The 22,097-nt window shown below is 41.2% G+C and overlaps 1 protein-coding gene across 1 annotated transcript in view; it reads left to right on the top strand.

The window, feature by feature from the left end:
* TSNARE1 (t-SNARE domain containing 1) overlaps positions 1 to 22,097 on the top strand; it is a 522,750-nt gene that overhangs the window by 332,041 nt on the left and 168,612 nt on the right. Inside the window, exon 11 of the mRNA XM_030446428.1 lies at positions 6,705 to 6,787. Within this exon, the coding sequence (XP_030302288.1) occupies positions 6,705 to 6,787 (83 nt within the window). The remainder of the gene's footprint in view (positions 1 to 6,704; positions 6,788 to 22,097) is intronic.

Raw genomic sequence — 22,097 nt, 5'->3', positions numbered from 1 at the left:
GTAATGTGATTGCACTGGTATGCTTGGAAGTTAATTTGCCAGCTAATTATTACAAGAAAGAAGGCTCTTCCTTTTCTGAAGGTTTATTGCCACCAGTAGGATTCTTCTCACATCAATTTGTGTCATTTTTGGGGAAGCTGGAACTGTTGTGTTCTCGATTTCCAGGGATTTCAGCTGGGGAGGTGTTCTAGGGCATGGCTTGAGTAGGTTAAGTAAATTAAATGAGCCATGTAAGTCAAAAGAGTTCAAGTAAGTTGTAAATATCAGTGACTTTGTAGGAAAAAATGAATAATCTTTCCTAGACAGCAAGCAGAAATAAATTATATTTATCCCTATGAATCAACACCCATCAACCTCATCTATTCCTGTGACAGCTTCAGACTGACAATTTTTTTCATCAGTTGCTTAGACTTGGTAACTTAGGCCATGAGCTCTGTGATGGAAGGTGAGTGTTGTGATAATTGTAGAGAAAAGGGGACTTTTGAGGAATGGAAGTAAAATAAAGAGTTCTGTCAATTCAGTAGCTGAGCTGTGAAAACAATGTAATTATTTCAATAACTCTTTTTTTTGAGAATAACTCTCATTTTTGAGAAACATAACTTCTAGCATTTTGAAATAATATTTTCTTTAACTTGGCTGTTTTATAGAATGTTTTTAAAAGTGTTGAATTTATATCATGAAGACAAAAAAAATAGCATGATGTGGCTGAGTAGCTGTAATTTCCCAGTCAAAGCTAGACTGAGTGCTGTTTATCTCTTTAAATTACTTCCAGAGGTTATTCTGAAGGAAAAAAAAAGCAAAAAAAAAATTTACATACCCATGAATTTCTACACAAAAGATGTCGTGTTGAAATATCTTTTTTTTCTTAATCAGAAAAAGAAATAAATAGAAAAAAAAACAACTATTGAGTCTATTTCCATGATATGATATACACCCATGTAAGTTTTGTGGCATTAAAATTAGAGCCTTGGATTACCCAAAGCTATGTGAGACCATTGTGTGGGAACTATGGTCAGGTTTTTTTCAGGGAGCTCTTGCTATGCTGACTCTTCTCCTGTGGAAAATATCATTAATTTGGAACCACTTGTCTTCCTAAGAAAGAATGGTAAATGGCTTTGCAGCAGCTAAAATGGTAATATTCCTGCACTCTGCCATTTAGCACACAGCAGATGATGTGAAGTCCCTTATTCTCTGGTAGAATTTGCTATTTTCCAATAGATAGACGTAGGGCAAAGTTTGAATTTTAAATCCCTGGAAGATGTATCCTGGCAGGCATGGTAAACCTCTGGCAGGGTGATACCATTTTTCAGGGCATACATATGTAGCAGATACTTGACATTTCCAAGATGCATTTCAGGGACAGTATAAATCACTCAGGAGTTGAAGGGGTGTAAATTTATGATGGTATCCAGCCATTTTTATTCATCCAGACTAGATCTTTGGGGTGTTGCTAGAGAAAAGCAGCAGGAAGAGCTGGTTATGAGGTTTGAGAGTTGCTTAAATAGCATTTCCAGACCTGTCTGGGAAATTAGGGTGTGTGGTTCTTACCTCTGAGGTCATGGTCTGTTAGTATGTGGAAGAATTTTTTTTGAAGGGATAACCATGGGTCCTGGCGACCCACGGAGCTGCAAATTGTAGTTCATTGCACCACTCTAAGCCATTGTCACCCATTTAGCCTTAGTTTAGAATCAGAGAATCAGAGAATTGGCTGGGTTGGAAGGGACCTCAGAGATCATCGAGTCCAACCCTTGAACCACCGTTGCGGTTGCTAGACCATGGCACTGAGTGCCACATCCAGTCTCTTTTTAAATATCTCCAGACACGGAGAATCCACTACTTCCCTGGGCAGCCCATTCCAATGTCTGATCACTCTTTCCAGAAAGAAATTCTTTCTAATATCCAACCTAAACTTCCCCTGGCACAACTTTCCCTTTCTGCCTGGCTGCTCTCAGCCACTCTGTGCCCAGCCTGGAGCTCCCCATGGGGTTGTTGTGGCCAAAGTGCAGGACCCGGCACTTGGCCGTGTTAAACCTCATCCCATTGGAATCAGCCCAACTCTCCAGTCTGTCCAGGTCTCTCTGCAGAGCCCTCCTGCCTTCCAGCTGATCCACACTCCCCCCCATCTTAGTGTCATCTGCGAATTTGCTGATGATGGACTCAATCCCCTCATCTAAATCATCAATGAAGATATTGAACAGAACTGGGCCCAACACTGATCCCTGGGGGACACCACTAGTGACCGGCTGCCAACTGGATGCAGCCCCATTCAGCACCACTCTCTGGGCCCGGCCCTCCAGCCAGTTCTTAACCCAGCACAGGGTGCTCCTGTCCAAGCCATGGGCTGACAGTTTTTTCAGGAGGATGCTGTGGGAGACGGTGTCAAAGGCTTTGCTGAAGTCCAGGTAGACCACATCCACAGCCCTCCCCTCATCCACCAGTCGGGTCACCTGATCATAAAAGGAGATCAGGTTGGTCAGGCATGACCTGCCCTTCCTAAAACCGTGCTGGCTGGGTCTGATCCCTTGCCCATCCTGCAGGTGCTGTGTGATTGCACTGAGGATGATCTGTTCCATGACCCTGCCAGGCACTGAGTTTAGACTACAGAGAAGATTATTTTATAAATACATAATATTTATAATATATAATATTTATAATTATTTTATAAACCCTTTCGTGTGGAATTTATGATTTGACAATTAAACTCAATTTGCAAATGACCAACCCATAAGCCATTTTAAACTTCACTCTGGAAGAGCTGGTGTAGTTCTCCTCCTTTTTAACATCCAAAGCTGGGTTATAGAGAGCCTGAGGGCTGTTTGTTCATTTAGTGAGACTCACTTAAAACTCTTGAAGTACATAGCAATTAGAAGGGGCAAAAATCTTTTATTTATACTGAAAGTAATTTGACCTAAAATTTTGCTTTTAATTAAGAAATAAGCCTTTATAATTTACCAAAATACTAATTTTCTTTTTTTTTTTCCTTCTCTTTCTTCTTTCTCAGTATGTTGTATTGATTATTTTTACTCAGAAATTACAGTGATAAAAGAGGCTGAGGCTTATTAAAGTGCTAAAAATAAAAACACACTGTGAAACCAGAAGGGGCCCATTTTGGTTACTACCAAGTGGGAGCGTTTTAAAATTCTCATTCAAAAGCTCACTTTCCTCCATTTCAAGCAGTTTTATTAAAAATGCTGCCTTGTGAAACCAGCCCATTGTTGCTGCTATAAAAACTCAGCTCATGTGAGTGATCCCATGATACATAAGGACAAAAACCCCACTCCTGCCAATGCCACTCCAGTAATTTCATATAAAAAACTCCTGCTGGTCATTAGCAGGACTTGATCTTAAAAGACAGGTAAATAGATAAGGTTAAAAGACACCTCTTGGAGTCAACATGATTTCTGTCTCTGTGTGACAAGTGTTTCATAGACTCATACCAAATTACATCTATTGAAGGGATGTGTTTTAGCTGGGAAAATAGAAATATTTTTCCTAATTCCTTGGTGCATTTGTTTGCAACCATCATCTGCTTTGGTTCAGCCCTTTCCCTCAGTTTAATAAAACGGCGATCACATCACCTTAAGGTTTTTGTATTATTTTCAAACAGTACCATGGATTTGTCATCACAGACTGAGGACAGGAAATTATTGTGGGATTCAGGCTCTTTGGAAAATCCCATCCCCTAGGCTGGGCTCTCTCATCTGTTTGGTGAGAGTTACTGTCCTTTCATACCAAAGCCAAAGGAGAAAGGAAAAGGTGGGCTCCACCAGCAGGGTTTTCATTCCATCTAGAATCCTGCCCTACCTCTCTGAAAAGATTTCTCTGTCCATCCTCAAGCAAGGTAGCAAGGTAAGGAGCCTGGGAGTGAGCAAAGTGGAGCTGTGAAACCATCACCAGCATCCAGCAAAGTTGCACTGAAACAGCTGTGAGTGACACATTCATCACTCACTTATTAACATCATTGCCTGAGCTCTCTCTTCTCTGTGATTTGACCCAAATTCTCTTTCCTATACTTGCTTTTCCTCTGCTAATCAGCAGGAACACCTAGTTAAATTGCATTGCATATTTATTTCTCATTATAGAGTTTGGGAGGTGTTTGGGGGGGAGGGAGGTTGTTAGTTTTCATTTCCCCCTTGTGTCTCAGGAGTACAAGTGGCTGCAAACCTTTATTTTTTCATTTTTAATTTTTTTTTAAATGGGACATTTGCTTATTCCAAGGCTCATATTCCCCTGTTAGGAGAACAAATGAGCAGAAAAAAGTTCCACCAGGGTCCAGCCTCATCCTGGAACATCACATCAACTCACAGAGGACACGTAGCACACGTCCATCCTCCTTGCAAAATACTGTGTTGGGGAAAACATAGATGGCATTTGCAAAACATGTTGCATAAAATATGATTAGCCCATTCCATGCAGTGCTGGGGGGGGCATTCACAGTGTTTAATTTTATCTAATGAAGGTAAATCTCCACAGGCCCCCCTGCAGGCAGCAGAAAGTGCTGGCTTCCTCTGGAGGGCCATTTGAGGAAGCTAAATTAAGCTCCTGCTGTGATTTCCCTCTGCCCTAAGAGGAGCACAGAGAGATTACTCTTGTTTTAGTAGGAGATCTTTCATAAATTTATCCCCTGGAGCTCTTCTGTGTCTAAATGATTAATTCTCTGAGGACAATCAGCATTTAAGAGGCATTGAGTAGTGAAGGGTGTCTGCACTGAGGTCCTGGCAAACATACTCACAACCAAGTTCTGTTACTTTGATGAGGTGATTGCCAAGGTGTTCAACACACTCCCTTCAAAATTTACCAATTTTTTTTTTTTAACCTGATTTTTATTTCTTTTCTCTCCTTCCTAATACATCACAGCTTGGCTGTAAGAAAGCTATGACAGTTTGGAGCTCTGAGTGGTCAGAGTCTAAATTTCAAATGATGCAAACTAGTCATTAGAATTGACTAGAATTTGTCATTAATTTCATAAAGGGTTGAATAAATCACTGGAACCAGAATCTCTAATTTCTACTATATGTGGTTGTACTCCTGACCATGTTCATATGCCTCATGGTGTACTACCTACTCTAAAACCCAGAGGAACTGCCCAAGTGTGCTTATTCTCCCATCGTGGCCAAAAAATGTTGATTGCACATCTCTTAGGGGAAAAGCTGGTTCAAGAGAGACAAGGATTTACTGGAGAGAGTCCAACACAGAGCTACAAGGATGATGAAGGGACTTGAACATCCCTCCTATAAAGAAAGACTGAGAGAACCAGGGCTGTTTAGCCTTGAGAAAAGAAGGTTGAGAGGGGATATTATCAATGTCTAGAAATACAGACATTTTATATTGAGGTATGGGTGTTATATACTGAGGGATGGGTGTCAAGAGGAAGGGGCCAATCTCTTTTCAGGGTGCCCAGTAATAGGACAAGGAAGAATAGGTTGGATCTAGAATATAGGGAGTTCCACCTCAACATGAGGAAAAACTTCTTTATTGTGAGGGTGATGGAGCCCTTGCCCAGGCTGCCCAGAGAGGTTGTGGAGTCTCTTTCTCTGGAGACTTTCAAACCCCACCTGGATGCATTCTTATGTGGCCTGCCCTGGGTGACCCTGCTTTGGCAGGGGGTTGGATGAGATGATCTCTAGAGGCCCCTTCCAACCCCTAACATTCTATGAACCTATGATTTCCAGAACTTCTGCTTGAAACACAAAGCCTTACGTGCAGCTTTTATAAAATAGATGTTTTTCTTTCTGAACTCTGCTCTATAGTCAAAGTTAATACTTGATGGAAGTGGGGAGCTACCAACTGCACCATGTAGATGATAACCTTTCTTTCCTAAGTCTCATTTTGATTCCTCATTTTGATTCCCAGCAATCTCACCCAGCAATCTAGGGTGAGATTCTTCTCCCTTAATTTTAGGCACTGGCAATGTGTTTCAACCTGAGCCATCTGTACGGGCCTCCATTGCAGGTTGGAAAAGAGATCCAGGAGTTTAGGTTGGGATTCTGGTAGACAGCTACTGTAGAATGGGATGAATAGCCCAGTATGGACTTGACACTGGAACAGGGAAGCTGTGGATGCCCCATCCTTGGGTTGGATGCAGCAGTACCAGGTTGGATGCAGCTTTGAGCAACCAGATTAAGTGGGAGGTGTCCCTGCCCATGGCAGGAGGTGGGAACTGGATGATCTTTAAGGTCCCTTCCAACACAAACCTATAACTTGGCAGTACAGGTTAACTGTTGGACTTGATGATGTTAAAAAAGGCTTTTCTAACCAAAACAATTCTGTGCTTCTGTGATTCTATGATTCTCTGGCTTGGTCTCTGTTGACTGTAATAGTGTCTGAAGTGATTTTCTTGAGTGCAGACACCTGGGGACACAATAACTCACATGGATACTTGTGAATCTTAATCCTCAGCTCTCATAATGGAACAGAAACACTCTACTGTGTCCCTTCCTTAATATAATTCTTATCTTTAACACCCTTGAGCTGATTGCTCTTGAATTCCCTATCAGTCTTCCCACTGATCTGAGTGGGAATGGGGTGAGCTGCTAACCTCCTCAAAGTGGGTGGCATTCCTATTTCCCCACAATATTACAGCTTGCAAAAAAGAAGCTGCACATCTCATTCTGCCCATAAGCAAATTGTTGAATTGCTGTTGGTATAAAGTCTTTGTTTGAGGCTTGTACCCTGTAATTATCTTCTATTATCTTCATTTGCAGACAGCATCGAAGCCAACATCGAGACTGCATCTTGCAATGTAGACTCAGCCAATGAGCAGCTGGCAAAAGCCAGTCAGCACCAAGTAAGTGGGATTAAAAAAAAAAAAAAAGACCTCTAGATGCATTCAGTAAATGGTATTTAAAATAATAAAAAAAACCAAACACTTGGTGGCTCTGAACATGGCACATGGGCTGCGTTGGATTTGTGCTACCTGGAAAGATGATAAAGTGTACTCTAAGTAAGAGCTCAACTTTGTGTTTTTTTTTTTTTTTTTCTAATATATATGATTAAATTACTGTAGCATTGACAATTTGCATTAGAGCAGTCATGAAGAGATTTGCATGTTAAAGAGACATTTCCCAGTAGGAAACTCAACAATTAGCTACTGCTGTTCTGGGAAAGGCATCATAAAAATTGCATCATTTAAGTGTATTTGTGCTCCTTATTGGAGTATTTCCCTATAAGCAGGAGACAGTGCTTTTCAAAAACAACTGAGCTGTCAAAAGACATGATGTGTGGTTGGTGAATAATGGTGATAAGAATGGAGCTCAGCACTTTTTAAAGGCACTTTGAAGATATGGGTTTGGGAGTTTTTTAATTCTTTTTATTTCTGTGGGAATAAAACACACAAACATTAATATTTTGAGAATAGCTTGACCAGAAAGAGCTGTTCAATGGTTATAGGTAGTAGCTCCTAGGGTTGAAAGGGAAAAAGAGGGGAAGTAAACAAAGAAAAGAATAGTTATTGCTTCCATTGGATTGACAGAACATGAAGTGTTAGTTTCCTTTTTTCTCAATCACATATTGGTCTTTGTTGAAGTCCAATGTGAGTTTTGTCCACCTGGAGTCTTATTGTGACAAAATGTGGCTGAGGCCCATGTGGGTACAGAAGTTGGTCCTTGGACACAATGAACTCTGAAGGTCTGGGACAAACCTCCAGACTAAAGGAGTAAAATCTACAGGCATTTTACTCCATTGAAAACAAGTAATGTCATCTTAAAATTATCTACAACTCGTTTTCTGATGAAACATACTTTACCAGTTGTGGATAATAAGAAAAACTTCTAGGAATTCTGAGGGTGCAGAATATGTGTGGTCTTCACTCCATTTTGGATTTAAGGCATATCTATTCAAGGTAATAGTGTGTCACCCTGCATTTAATCCTGCAGTTTTCCTTCAGAATATCCTGGTTGTGTATTTACTGTGTGAAGTCTAAAATGAGACAAGAATAAATTTGATACTTGACAGTAAAGCCAACTGCAAAGCTGAAAATGACTTAGTGACAATTTTGGCTAAGAGGGTCAAGGAGTAGTCAGGCAGAAAATGAACTCAGCCCTGTGTAAAGGATCTGCTTTCTTCAGCCAGCAGGAGCTGCTGGAATAGCCTGCCCAGTTAAGAGTTCCTTCATTCCTCAAATATATTGGTCAAAGATACAGCCAGTTTTAGTGAGTCAACCACTGTTAAGGGCATCAATGTTGGTCTTTAGGGGAAAGCGGTTCAGAGGCTCTCTCCCTTGCCCTTGGAATAAGTCTGTACAGTCAGAAATCACTTAGAAAAATCCTACTTAGAAAATCACTTAGAAAAATCCCAAAGAGCATGTGCAATGCTGATGTCCCATAGGGGACAAGAATCTATCCTGTGCACAGGACAATTGGACAAGTGGCTGCTACTCCAGCTTCCTCTCTGCCACCTCCTGAGGTTCCCTGAGATATGGAGAGAAAATGAGGCGAAATTTCTGTGGCTTCACCTCTTGGCCTGCTTCCTGGGGTTTGTCAGATGATTCCAAAGGATATTGTCCCCATCTTGTGACAAGAAGGCTCCTGGGCACACAGCCCTTGTGGGCTTTTGTAGGAAGTGATATTGCTGCCACTTGCATACATGTGGGTAATGGAGTGGAATATAGGACATCCCTTCAAATTGTGTTTGTGATTTGGGCTGCTTTAGAAGTGTCTCAGATGGATCTGGAAGGATGATCAGCCAGACTGCTTTGTGTGTGAACTGCTTTCAAGGGACCTGCCATAGTTTTGCACTTTAAATTCTCTTCTGTGCAGCTCAGAGATTCAAAGCACAGAGTGTTGGTTTTTTTTTTTAAATCTTACTGAGTACTTTTACTTCTTTTGTTGAACCACCACCAAGGTATTTGGCTGTTATCTTTGCCCTCTGGTGTCATGTAAATTGTCCTGTAAATGCAGCCTGGCTTACATGTATTTATTATTTACCCCTGGTTATATGTAGCTATGTATACCAATACTGTATGTATGTAGTGTTCTTACATCAACAAATGTACACAGAAATTGGGAAATCAGGAATGTCAACAACACTGAAGCATTCAAGCTTAATATCTACTCTAAACCTTAATGAATGGGTTTCTGCCAGGCATAAAGATTGACTATTTATTTAGCATACTGTTTGCATATGATGCAGTGCACTCACTTCAACAATACAGCTTGGAGCACCAGTCCCAACCTGCATATTAACATAACAAAGCATCAGTAAATAGCTTTTCTTTAACTAGCACAGTCCCTGACAATGATAGAAATGTTTAAGAAGATGTAAATATCTTCTTGCTGAGTTCTTTTGTCTGCATTTTAATATTTGAAAGGCACTGTTCATGTTGAGATGTGTGTGCTACGTGTACATGTGTGAATTATAAACTCTTCACTCCCCTGTCCTCAGCCCCCCCCAAAGGACCCCCAAAACAAAACAACCCACCCACTTTCCAGTACCTGAAGGGGAACTACAAGAAAGGGAGGGTGGGACTTTTTAGGAGAGGAAGGAGTGATAGGTCAAGGGACAACAGCTTTAAGCTTAAAGAGGTTAGATTTAGGTTGGACATTGGAAGAAAAATCTTTCCTATGAGGGTGGTGAGACACTGGAACAGGTTTTCCAGAGAAGCTATGGATGTCCCATCCCTGGAAGTATCCAAGGCCAGGTTGGATGGGGCTTGGACCAACCTGGTATGGTGGGAGGTGTCCCTGCCCATGCAGTGGATTTGGAACTAGGTGATCCCTGAGGTCCTTTCCAATCTAAACCATTCCATAATTCTATCATCATATAGAAGTGAGTTGCTAAGTTGCAGCCCTTGTATGTCTCCATCAGTCATGAGGAGTCTCAGCAACAGGGCTGGGCAGTGCTGTTACATGAAACAGGATCAGGCAGCTCAGGAAATTAAACCATCTCAGTTTATTGCTCTGTTCTTGATGTTAGGTGTCTCTCCATATCCCTCAGCCCATGCTGGGTACCATATTGGCAGTCACATTAATGTCTGTAGTCCCTGTTCTCAGCTGTACATTTCACATTCTGATTGCATTACTTGCTTGTTTTCCCAAGTAAATTCACTCAGATGGTGGTCAGATATTATACAGTATCTATGGACCATACAGAAAAAAAAGCAGCACCCACAATACCTATCAAAGATGGAGAAAAAGTTTATCCCATTTTATTTTCAATAGCTTTTTCCCTGTTGTTGTAAATCATTGTACATGTTCTGATTTCAGCACTGCTTAATTTATGTTAGTTGATATGTACTTGCTATATTTGTGCCACAATAGAAGATACACTTAAAATTAATCATGAGGAAAATAAAATAAAATAAAAAGTTATTACATCCCACAGGCATAAAAGGTTTAGTGGGAGCTGTCATAGCTTTGAAAAAAAATACTTTTTTAAAAAATGCATTACCAGATTTTTTTCATCCTCATTTTAAAATTACTGTCATTATAGAATAATTATTTTTGCTGAAACTTATTTTCACTGCAGTTCACAGTTAAGCTGGGCCACTGCGTTATCTGTAGAAACATGCAGGGTCACAATGAAGATGAAAAAGTTAATTTTGGATATTGTTACCAGGAACAGGAGAGTCCTGTTGCCATCTGAAACCTCTCTTGGTCACAGAAACTTGACAGTTGTCTTGCTTTTCGCTACATGAATTGAGTGTAAAAAGATGACTAAGAGGAAAATAAGGCGGACAGAGAGAAGCCAGAAATAATCTCCCACATCTGACTTGCTTCAGTGCATTTCCTTTCCATGAGGGTCTCATATCTCATGGACCTAAACCAGAGATTGCCTTTGTAATACCAGTACCCCAGATTTGTCTCCTGAAATCTCATTGTCTGTGTACCCAGAGAAAATGATTGATCTCACCTAGCTTAAGACACCAATTTTAGCATGGATTTTTAGCATTTGCCTCTGGAAGATAAAGATCTATTGGAGCAAACAGGGGTGGTGGAGTTCTGTAAGGCTGAGTTAGGTGTCTGAACTCCCTTTACATCAATCAGGAGAAGGAATTGCTTCCACCACATGCCTTGTCTCATTTTAGAGGAGTTGTCTAAGGTAGAGCTGATGACTCTCTGGAAATGCCTGGTTTTTCTCTTTGTCTCTCAAGTTAGGTTATAGCAATGGCATGCAAACATTTCAAGGGAATTGGAAGTTCAATTTAAAGATAAGAAAAAACTTTTTTACTACGAGGGTGACAAGGCACTGGCACAGGCCCAGGGAGGTTGTGGAGTCCCTTGGAGATATTCAAAACCCACCTGGATGTAGTCCTGTGTAAGGTGGTCTGGGTGATCCTGCTTTAGTGGAAGAGTTGGACTGGATGATCTTTAGAAGTCCCTTCTAACTCTGATAACACCATGATCTGTGCAAATGAATCCCATGCATATCACCCGTCCCATTACTGGAAAAAACAAAAAAGGGGGGGGTGGGAAGGATCTAGAAGCCTCATAGTGTCAGTTCCTACTGTTGACACAAGCTTAGGTGGGATCAATATCCCACAGGGAAGGCTAGCTGGGATGAGATGAGCAGTTTTGCTTAGCTCAGTTTGTCCACAGCTTCCTGCAGATGGATTGAGAGGAAAAAGCAGAAACAAACACAGACTTTGCAGATACATATTAAACCAGTTATTCTTTTTGATCTGAAGCTTGGCCTAAGTTCAGCTGGGCCTCACTGACTGAAGGACTCTGTGTGCTGACTGTTGAAGCTGATTTCTTTTGGAAGAGCTGGCTGTGTGGCTCTGGTTAATGCTGGTTGCTTTTCCTTCCCTATATCCTCTGTGGAAGTCAAGCTCATTTGGATTCACTGGCATTGCAAAGGCAAGCAACAGTTCAGTGACCTATTTGTGTAGTCTAAGAACAATAAGGTTTTTTTTTTTTTTAAGGAAGTGATGCTGCCCCTATACTCAGCCCTGGTGAGGCCACACCTCGAGTACTGTGTCCAGTTCTGGGTCCCCCAGTTCAGGAAGGATATCGAGGTCCTGGAGCAGGTCCAAAGGAGGGCAACCAGGCTGGTGAAGGGACTCGAGCACAGACCCTATGAGGAGAGGCTGAGAGAGCTGGGGCTATTCAGCCTGGAGAAGAGGAGGCTCAGGGGAGACCTCATCGCTGTCTAAAACTCCCTGAAAGGAGGTTGTAACCGGGTGGACGTTGGTCTCTTTTCCCAGACGACTTTCAACAAGACAAGAGGGCAGGGTCTTAAGTTGTGCCAGCAGGGGAAATTTAGGTTAGATATTAGAAAGAATTTCTTTACGGAGAGAGTGATCAAGCATTGGAATGGGCTGCCCAGGGAAGTAGTGGATTCTCCATCCCTGGAGATATTTAAAAAGAGCCTGGATGTGGCACTCAGTGCCATAGTCTAGCAACCGCAACGGTGGTAAAAGGGTTGGACTCGATGATCTCTGAGGTCCCTTCCAACCCAGCCAATTCTATAATTCTATGATTCTATGATTCCTGTAAAGAAGCAATTCCTGGGTCTGGCTTTCAGGAATATACAGAGGGGCACTTTGAAGGCTGGAGGTTTAAGAAAAAAAAGCTTCATGTATCTGTGATATTTGCAGAGAGATCTTTCTGCCTGGGGATGACCCATAGAAGGTTGTCTTCAACTTCTACATAAGTAACTCATTGGTATTTAAAAAAAAAAAAAAAAAAAAAAAAAAAAAAAAAAAAAGAATTAAAAATGAGTTTCCAAAATCACCTTTCTTAGAACGTTTGAAATTTCCTGGCATTTTAGCCTCTCAAAGCACTCCCTATTTATAAATATTGTGATAATGAAGAGTATCTTCTCCTTTTCCCTATGGGTATGGACTAAGAATCTGAGTCACATTGCTGTTACATTACTTTAAGGCTAGAAGTTTTAAAACTACAGTGTACATAGCACCACAATATGATAGAATAGCACTGCAAAGCCACAGTGGACAGACATGGCTGGAAAGTTCAGCAAGGCTTTGGAGAAGGACTTGTGGGTGGTGCTGGACCAGAAGCTCAACATGAACCATCAGTGTGGGTCCTGGGCTGCATCAAGAGAAGCATGGACAGCCAATTGAGGGAGGTGATTCTCCCCCTCTACTCTGCTCTTGTGAGACCCTACCTGGAGTTCTGTGTCCAGTTCTGGAGTCCCCAGCATAAGAAAGATAAAGAACTCCTGGAATGTGTCCAGAGAAGAGCAGATCAAAGGGCAGGAGCACCTCCTCTATGAAAACAGGCTGAGAAAGTTGGGGCTCTTCATCCTGGAGAAAAGGAGGCTCTGAGGTGACCTTATAGCAATTAAGGACACAGAGCTCCTGGAATGTGTCCAGAGAAGCCACTAAAATGATCAGAGGGTTGGAGCTCCTCCCTTGTGAGGCCAGGCTGAAAAAGTTGGGGATTTTCAGCCTGGAGAAGAGAAGGCTCTGAGGTGACCTTAGAGCAACCTTCCCGTATCTGAAGGGGCTGCAAGAAAGCTGGGGGTAGGCTTTTTCATGGGTGTGTAGGGAGAGAACAAAGGACAATGGTTTCAGACTTGAAGAGGGGAGATTTAGGTTGGACACTAGGAAGAAGTTCTTTGCTGTGAGGGTGGGTGGTGAGATGCTGGAACAGGTTGCCCAAGGAAGTTGTGGCTGCCCCATCCCTGGAAGTGTTCAAGGCCAAGTTGGATGGGGCTTGGAGCAACCTGATCTAGTGGGAGGTGTCCCTGCCCATGGCAGGGACGTTGGAACTTGGTGATCTTTAAGGTCCCTTCCAACCCAAAGCATTCTATGATTCTATGAAGTACGGCTTCACAGATGAAGCAAAATGCTTGACAAGCAAATTTAGAACCAAGATATAACGACAGACTGCTGCTAACTATAAGATGCAGCATATACAATGAACCTCAAGTTATTGCTTCTTATCTGTGTATAGAGCCAGTCTGGGTGTAGCTGGATTTGCTGCTTCTTTGGTTAATTAACACTTGGAAGTTGTATTCAGGGGATTATGAAGCTATACTTTCTTTTGGCAGCTTGTGTCAGTGAAAGTGATGGGAGCTGAATCAAAGCTGAATTAGGAACTCAGAGCTCTGTAAGGACTCTAAGCAAAAGCCATTACAGAAGTGACTGTAATTACACAACTGAGCCTTAATCCTCCTCTTCGGCAGCAGGAGAAAACTTTTGCTGCTGTCCAGAGTCCTCAAAATTTCGTGCTGTGATCTTTAGTTAGTAAAAGAAATACTCCCCAAATTGGCTGAGTCTCTCCAATAACAACTAATTTGCAGTCCCTTTCTGCTTTCTGTTTCTCAGTCCAACACACACCAGCTCAATTCAGAAACCTCTGCTTGGGTTTCTCCCCACTCAGAAGGGGTTTGTTGAGCTCCAAAGAATTTCCTTATGGATGGGACTTGTTTTCCTTACACCTTTCCTTCTCCCATTAAGCAAAATAATTTCATTTTCACTTGTAATTTCAATCTCTCAGCCCTCCCCTGTTGATGGATGGCTGACAGCCATTCCCTGACATTCCCTGACAATGATCCCACTCATTTGCTTGCTCCAGACTTATCATAATCTACAACTAATGGATGTTTGCCTGTATGTCCTGTAACTTCTGTTTGTCCGTGTTTGTTGTGGGGTTTTTGTGTTCTGAGTTTTTTTGTGGGTTTTTTTGCTTTGCTTTTTTTAGTTGGTGCTTTTGTTCTTTTTTTGTTTGTTTGTTTTTTTTTACTTTGTTTTTACTGTGTTTTAATGCAACCCATTTACAAAACAGCTTCTGACCACTGGAAAGGGTGTTCAAATTAGCAGCAGTCCAAGTGTTAAATCAGCTGCAACTTAACCTCAGTGAAGTCTGAGACAAACATTTATTAAAACCTATTTTTAATTTTTTTTTCTGTAAACAGTGGATCTGTATGATCAAATATTTATTGGGAAGAGGTTTGTTTAGAGCTTTTGGATCCCATGCAGTTGGGTGCTGTTATATGTGAAGGTAAAATCTTTCAGGCTATTTGGAGTCACAGCTGAACATCTCTTCATTTGTAGCATCAAAATGAAAGAGTTGACTCAGCCAGCTGGTAGCTTAATCTTTCTTTTATTATAGACCATGGCCAGTAGGATGTATGGAAAGAAAATTTTAAGAATAACCCATTTTGAGCTCACTTTTTATTTAAGCACAAATCACTGCTCTCTCGAGGAGGAAAAGGAAAGGGCAGGAGTGGAAGAGAAGGGGAGGTTCTGATGGAAAGATTAGGAGCAAATGTAGTGGTGAAGCACTGATGATGAAGCTGGTGAGTGGGTAGATGTAGTGTTTACTGATTTATCACCTTGATGGTATCTATCACTGGGACTTTATCAAGTCAAAATTGAGCAATATCCACAACACACTGGTCTGGATTCATCATTTCAAAGGCAAGAATTCTGTGTGTGAAAGCTGAACAAGTCTGATCTGTGACAATGCAGAGAAGGCAGAAGGAAATCCCATACCAGCTTTTGTTTTGCCACTGCATTTGCTTAACAAAATCTCTTTCCAGGGTGCAATTTGATTCTGAGGGGTTAGAGATTAAAAAGCAATTTTCCCTCCCTGACAGCAGCATAAACTAGTGAGTTACATTCCTCTTTATGGCCTCATTTAACAGAGGAATGAATGGAAAACCTTGATTACTGAGAGGAGAACCACACTTCCAGTCATCCTTGTGCCCAGTGACGGCAGAGATAAACAATTGCATTGCCCAAAGGTCACAGCTTTGAGAAATGGTATTCAAGTTGCCTCTAAATGGGCTAGGGATAGCAGAAAGTTAGCACTAGGGATGTATACCTAGCCTGGACCTGAAGAAAACTGGGGGCAGAAAATAAGTGTGCCAGTTGGAGTCCCAGCTGTATAGCCTGAAGCAGAATTGCACTGGGCTGTGAGCTTGTCAGATCTCATCAAGCAGCAAAATGGTCGAGCTTGGTCAGTGCTCCTACTGGAAACCTCTGCTGGAAAACTTCACATGCAGGCAGCAGTGGTTTTCTCTTCACTTGCTGATTGACTCCTTTCTGGTACAGGGGCATCATCCAAACAGTGTCACCTTTCCTGAGGTATTTAATGAAATTTGGATAATTAGTGGCAGTAAAGATGCTATGCTGGTTTTCAAAGCTGTGGTGAAATGAGTTGAATTCCAGTATGGGGTATCCCAGAATACCTCACCTTTCTTGAGGTATTTCATGAAATTTGGAAAATTAGTGGCAGTAAAGATGCTATGCTGGTTTTCAAAGCCCTGGTGAAATGAGTTGAATTCCAGTATGGGGAATTCTGTTCTGATTTTTGTGCCTTGATGTTTTAGTTGATTCTCAGAAGCATCAGTTTATCAGCTCCTCTTTTTCACGTAGAGATCTCTAGTCAGTGGGGTGCCTTCTCATCTGACTGAGTACCTGAAATTTAGGCATCTAGTACAAGACAAACTAAGCTTCCTTTGCATGTACCTCTGGAAGACAGTTGATCCTACTTCTCTTAGATATTCTACCTCAGTCTGTGATGAATAATGCCCTAGAGGTGAACATCTTGCCTTGATACTGATAGACGAGTCCCTTCAAAAAAGCACTTAAGTACTGAGCAGCCAGGGTTTGATATCTTTGCCTAGAAGTAAATATTTAGTATCCTTTTGTGCTGAGTAGAGAATCCTGCTGTGCTTCTGGCTCGAACTGTGGAAGGCTGTTGTTCCCTGCAAAATCATAAATCACCACTGCCAGTTGTGTTTAAATGTTACAGAGAACCTGGGGCATCTGAAATGGTCAGAAGCAGGTGAGAGAGTAAATGCTTATTCCCCTGTTATGTTTTAATAACTATACTGACCACGAAGGGAAAATTATATTTAAGGAGAAAGAAGTTGCAGGAAATGAAATTGCTTTTATCTCCATTTTGACAGAACCTGGAAGCACTTTAATCAAAGGTCTTTACTGTAGTCCTGAAAGAATTCATAGGTAGGTTAGGATGTATTTGTAGAGCAGCTATAAGGTCATAGCCTGGCACTATCAGAATTTGATTGTAAAGTACAACTTATGTTCAAGAAGAGAAAAGAGAGTGAATTATAATCTTGCTGAATCTGACTTCAGCAGCATGCAAAGCTCTTGAAGACCTTTTGAATTGAAACATTAAAAGCATGAAGTTCAGTGGAGTGTGGGACAAAATGGGATCTCATTTTATTTTTAAAAAGTAATTGTGTATCTTTTTAATTTTTTTTTTGAGGATAAAGGATTACATTAGACAAAGGTGATGAGAAAGTCTTGACTTCCTGGTCTTCAGAGAAGCCTTTTCTACAATTATATCACATAAAGATGTCCTTATGGAGAAGATTTGTAGGAATAGAGGTGCTGCTGCTAGACCATAGCTTGTTCTTGTATGGTCAGCTTTAATGTTTCTTCAGTTTGCTCTGCATCACACACTGCTTTGAGTTGAGGCTCAGCCCTGTCTTTGACAGTATTCAATAATTTCTATGGTTTCCCTATACTGCTATATGGTTTCCCTATATTCCCATATCTCTATATGACTCTCCCATATCCCTGCTGGGCTGATGCATGCGTGCCTAGAGTATTTTTGGGATCACAGACTTCCTCCTTATTTCCTCACATGGAATACAGTGATAATCCCAGCTCACACTGGCTTTTCAGATGCCACAATGTGGGCGAATGTAGGCCACAGAAGATGTGTTTTCAGTGTCCAAACCTGGTCCACAATAACGTGACATCTGTCAGTGATTCCCTGAACAGCTTGAAGGAGTAAGGTTGGTCTAATTTCACTTTAAGACACCTGTCTGGGACTCTGTAGGGACCTGCATCTGGTTTGAGTGTCTAAATTACCTTTGCATCTGATGGAGCTGGAGAAAATTCAATTGCCCAACACAAGGCATCAAGTGCTATCTGAGCATCACTTGAAAACCCTGAGCAGCCACAGGAGGCTGAGAGCTGTGAGACAGGAACCACAGGAAACCAGGAACCTCCTGGGCTGGTGGCTGGAGGTCATCTCAAATGATACTGGATGTTTGTGCGTGGGCAGCTGAACTGCCAACTCAGTGGAGTCGAGAGAGATTGGAAAATGATTCAGCTGATCTCCCAGGAAATGTGGACTTTGGAGATGGTTGATTCACTGCTGAGTCTTTCTGGAGGGGGAGTCCAATATATCACTCATTATTAGGCAGCCATCAATTGCAGCAGTCCTGCCAAGTAAGCCAGATGTCAGTTCTGTTTTAGTGGACCTTACAATATTTTTTTTTAACCAGTTCTATTGTTTCTATTTTTTGGTAGACAAATCACAGCCAAGAAGTTTTGCAGGCTTAGATCCTACATTTTACAGTGAGATTATAGCCTTGGTGGATGAAGAAAAAGCAATTTATGCCATCTACCTAGGCTTGTGCAAAGAATTTGACACTGTCCTGCACATCCTTTTGTCTAAACTGGAGAGACATGGACTTGACACACTTAATGCTGGAGAAGTTGCGGATCCCCTTCCCTGGAAATGTTCAAGTTCAGGTTGGATGGGGCTTGGAATAACCTGATCTAGTGGGGTGTTTCCTTGCCCATGCAGGAGGGTTGGACTAGATGATGTTTAAAGTCTCTACCAACCCAAACCATTCTATGATTCCATACTCTTATGATTAACAGGGATGCAATGAAAAATTACATCAGTGATCTTGGTGCAATTAAACTAATATAAAAATGTAGGAGACTGAGGTTACACTTGAAAAGTATCATTATCATTAAATAGGTGGAAGTTTCTTTCAGACATTCATCCAAATGAACAAATTCTGCCAATAGATTTTGGTTTCCTTAGAAGCATAGGAAAAGCTGAATTTGGAAAGTACATTTTGCTTGGTTCTGCTCAGACTTCCAGCAACATGGGGTTTTTTGGTTTCTACTTGAATTGTTTCAGTGTAAGTAGAAAGTCTTACTCTGGGCTGGTTTTAGCCTCTGAAGCTGAACCTCAGTGCAAATGTGCATCATTGCCTGAAATTAAGACTTTTCCACTTTTTTATACCTTTTTCTGCCACAATTAAAACCTAGTAGTATCAGTTGTCATGGCTTCTCTTCTTATTCTTGCTCTTTGGATCTTATCAGTAATTAACATCATCATCGAGGTCTCTTTTTCTGTATTCCTATGTATTTTGCCTAAGGAAACTTTTGTCAACACCAGGAAAGCAAATCTGTTTCATTACATTTTTTATATTTTCTGGTGAAAATCCACCAGATTCTCCTGAAATGGGTGCTCCAAAGGTGAAGCAAGCACTTCAGTGCACAGTATGAAACATGAAGAGACATTGGAATCCACAAAATATCCAAGTAGAAACAAAGCTCTCAAATGCTTTTCACAAATACAGTGGCAAATAAAACACTTCTTGAGTCCTCTGCTTCCAGAGGTTTTCTTGTCATGTTGCTAAAAGAGAGAATTAATGTTCTGACATTGATCCCCCCCAACATGGAAGGAAAAAAAAAAAAACCTTGTTGCACATGAATGCCTTTGAAGCCCACTTTCTGTGCCAGCTGAGATGGAAGTGTTAGGAGCTAGAGTTGCCACAGAATATTTTTGTTTTCCTCCTCTTTTCCTCCTAACAAACTCAGTCCTTGGTGGTCATGCCAAACTACCCAGCACTCCAAACTTTATGTCTCCAAGTTTGAGAAGCAAGTGCCAGATGCCCATCAACATATGAGCACTGTCATACTCTCCTGGTACCAAGATCAGAACTTTCCCTGGTCCAACAGAAGCTCGTCCTGAGGACTTAGTAGAAGAGAAAAGGCCAACAAATAACACAGTCCCTCGAGTAGACACTGGGGAAACTGGTGGGTTCCTGGCCCACATGAAAGGGACAGTTTCAGTGCAAGGTTTCACCACTGATGTCCAGATGCCTCCCCTGGCAGGTACTGGAGAGATTTTGGGACAATCTGAAATCAAGATTTTCTTCTGTGTGATGATTTTAGAAGGTTAGGAGACAGCTCAAGGAATCATGCTGTCTTCAGGAATCATACTGTCTTCATAAACCACAACTTCATCGTTACATTTTGTTTAAGATGACTCTTGAGAAAAAAAAAACCCAAAACACCCCCCCAAAAAACAAAACAAAACAAATAAAAACACACAAACAAACCCTAAACATTTCTATTTCTGGTTGAAAATCAGTATTTTCTTTTTTATGTCACAAAAATACGACAGTAGCTCCATTTTTAGTGGGTTGATCTTGGATATATTCTGCAAACCTTGCTCTTTTTTTGCTTAGTGAGTTACAATGTACCATTCTTTTTTTATATACAGACAGCAGTGTCCATTATGAGAAACAATTCTTGCATCAGTCCTTTTTACTATAGAAGATGTTTTTCTTACATAGATCTAAAAAATATATAAAAAGATAAACTCAGTCCTCAGTTGTCTTTCATGTCTGTCCCTGTGGATATTACTCTTTTCCTGATTCACTGGGCTTTTTCTAAAGAGTCTGAACAAAAGGAAATAATCTCTAACTTTAGGCTTTCACTGATGTCAAAGAAACACTTCTTATTGCCATTAATGGAAGTAGAATAAAGCTCTGGGCACTATACAGGTCATATTTGATGATTTAATAGTACTGTGGAGAATTCATGAACATGCAGGTAAGTTTATTTTTTTTCCTAAGCAGAGAAGTCTTAAATTCTATTCACAGTCTCCAAGCTTTCCCTGACCATCTCCCCAGTTGTTTCTTTAAAAGGTAAAGGATATATTATTGAGTATATAGGAGTATAAGGCTGTAATAACAACTTATTTCAGCTATCATCAGTAAAATAAAGAATGCCACGATCATATTTTTCTTTAACTTGTAGTTTCTTTGACCTGAAAGGAATATGAAGGCCATGTAATCATATAACTTAATACACTTTGCTGTCTTCCTTCTTAATGAGAAAGCAACACAATGTATTTTACCTGAAGAATCAGAAACCACAGACTGAAAGGTACCCTCCTGCCTTTATTTCTAAATCCCACATTTCCAAGGTATTCTGTCATCTTGATGTTATGTGGGCTGAATTATTGTCTGGAGGGGCCTGTTTGTTGCTTTTGGAGGGAGTATAGGGCAGCTGGCTTCCTATTCTGAGTTTTTGAATTAGTGACTTTTGTTTCAGGTTCAAAGAATAAGGTTTCTCTTTTCTTCATGGTTGTCTTCTTTGGTAATGCTGATGGACCTGCAACCATGTAACCATGGGTATAAAAGGTATAATTGTGCTTGCTTCTTTTTCCAAGTAAATTATTTTCTTATTTTTTTCCTCTTAATACATCAAATTTCTACTTCAGAGTACCTTTTCTTTGTTTCTGTGTTTAAACTCTTTTTTTTTTTCTGTTCTATTTTATTGTGTTATCTGTACAATCTAATCTGAGAGATTGAGAGCCTGCTGATGCTGAGCAACGTTCCTCCCTGTCCATGCAATATTTAAATACATCTGAAACCAGTGAAGAAGCAATTGAGCTGAGTTTTGGTGCCTATCAGCCTGGCTCAGTTGAGCAACCTGGTCTGGTGGGAGGTGTCCCTGCCCATGCAGAGGGACTTGGAATGAGATGGTCTTTGAGGTCCTTTCCAAACCAAACCTTTCCGTGATTCCATGATTCAGTTTCCCTGTCTATATTTGCATAAAATGAAGTGTTAAGACTTAAATCTTGTTGATTGCTGCTTGGAAAGTGGCTGCATGTCAGAGAAGAACCACCAAGCATGGCTTCAGCTTTCAGCAAGGTAGGATTAAATATCTTAACCAGGTGTCAGGGTTTAACACTGCCCTGGCAATTAAACCAAATACCAGATGCTCTCTATTAATCTCTCTCCCCTCCCTGATAAAGAAAGGAGAGAGAATAAGGGAGAGAGTCTGATAGGTTGGAAACTAAACTACACAGCTTTAATGAAACAGGAATGAGAAATAGGAAAAAAATTACTAAATCTATACAAATATCCAGGAAAATGGATCCCAGGTTCCTCCCCCTTTCCCCCAACAACTCTCCCATCCCCACCGAGGCTGCAGGGCAGCCCTGGGAAAGTCCAGGCTGGACTCCTGGGGTCAGCAGCAGTGGGGAGCTGGAGGCAGGAACACACAGATTCAGGCTGCCATGGATCAGGAGCACAGGCAGAGGAAGGGATGGAATCCTCCCAGGATGCCCAAGCAAAGAGGGAGAGGGGAAGAAGGGGAAGCAGGAAGGGCTTTG

This window comes from Calypte anna, chromosome 2, assembly GCF_003957555.1.
Source record: "Calypte anna isolate BGI_N300 chromosome 2, bCalAnn1_v1.p, whole genome shotgun sequence".
NCBI classification, from domain to species: Eukaryota; Metazoa; Chordata; class Aves; order Apodiformes; family Trochilidae; genus Calypte; species Calypte anna.
This window is presented reverse-complemented; position numbering and strand designations above follow the sequence as displayed.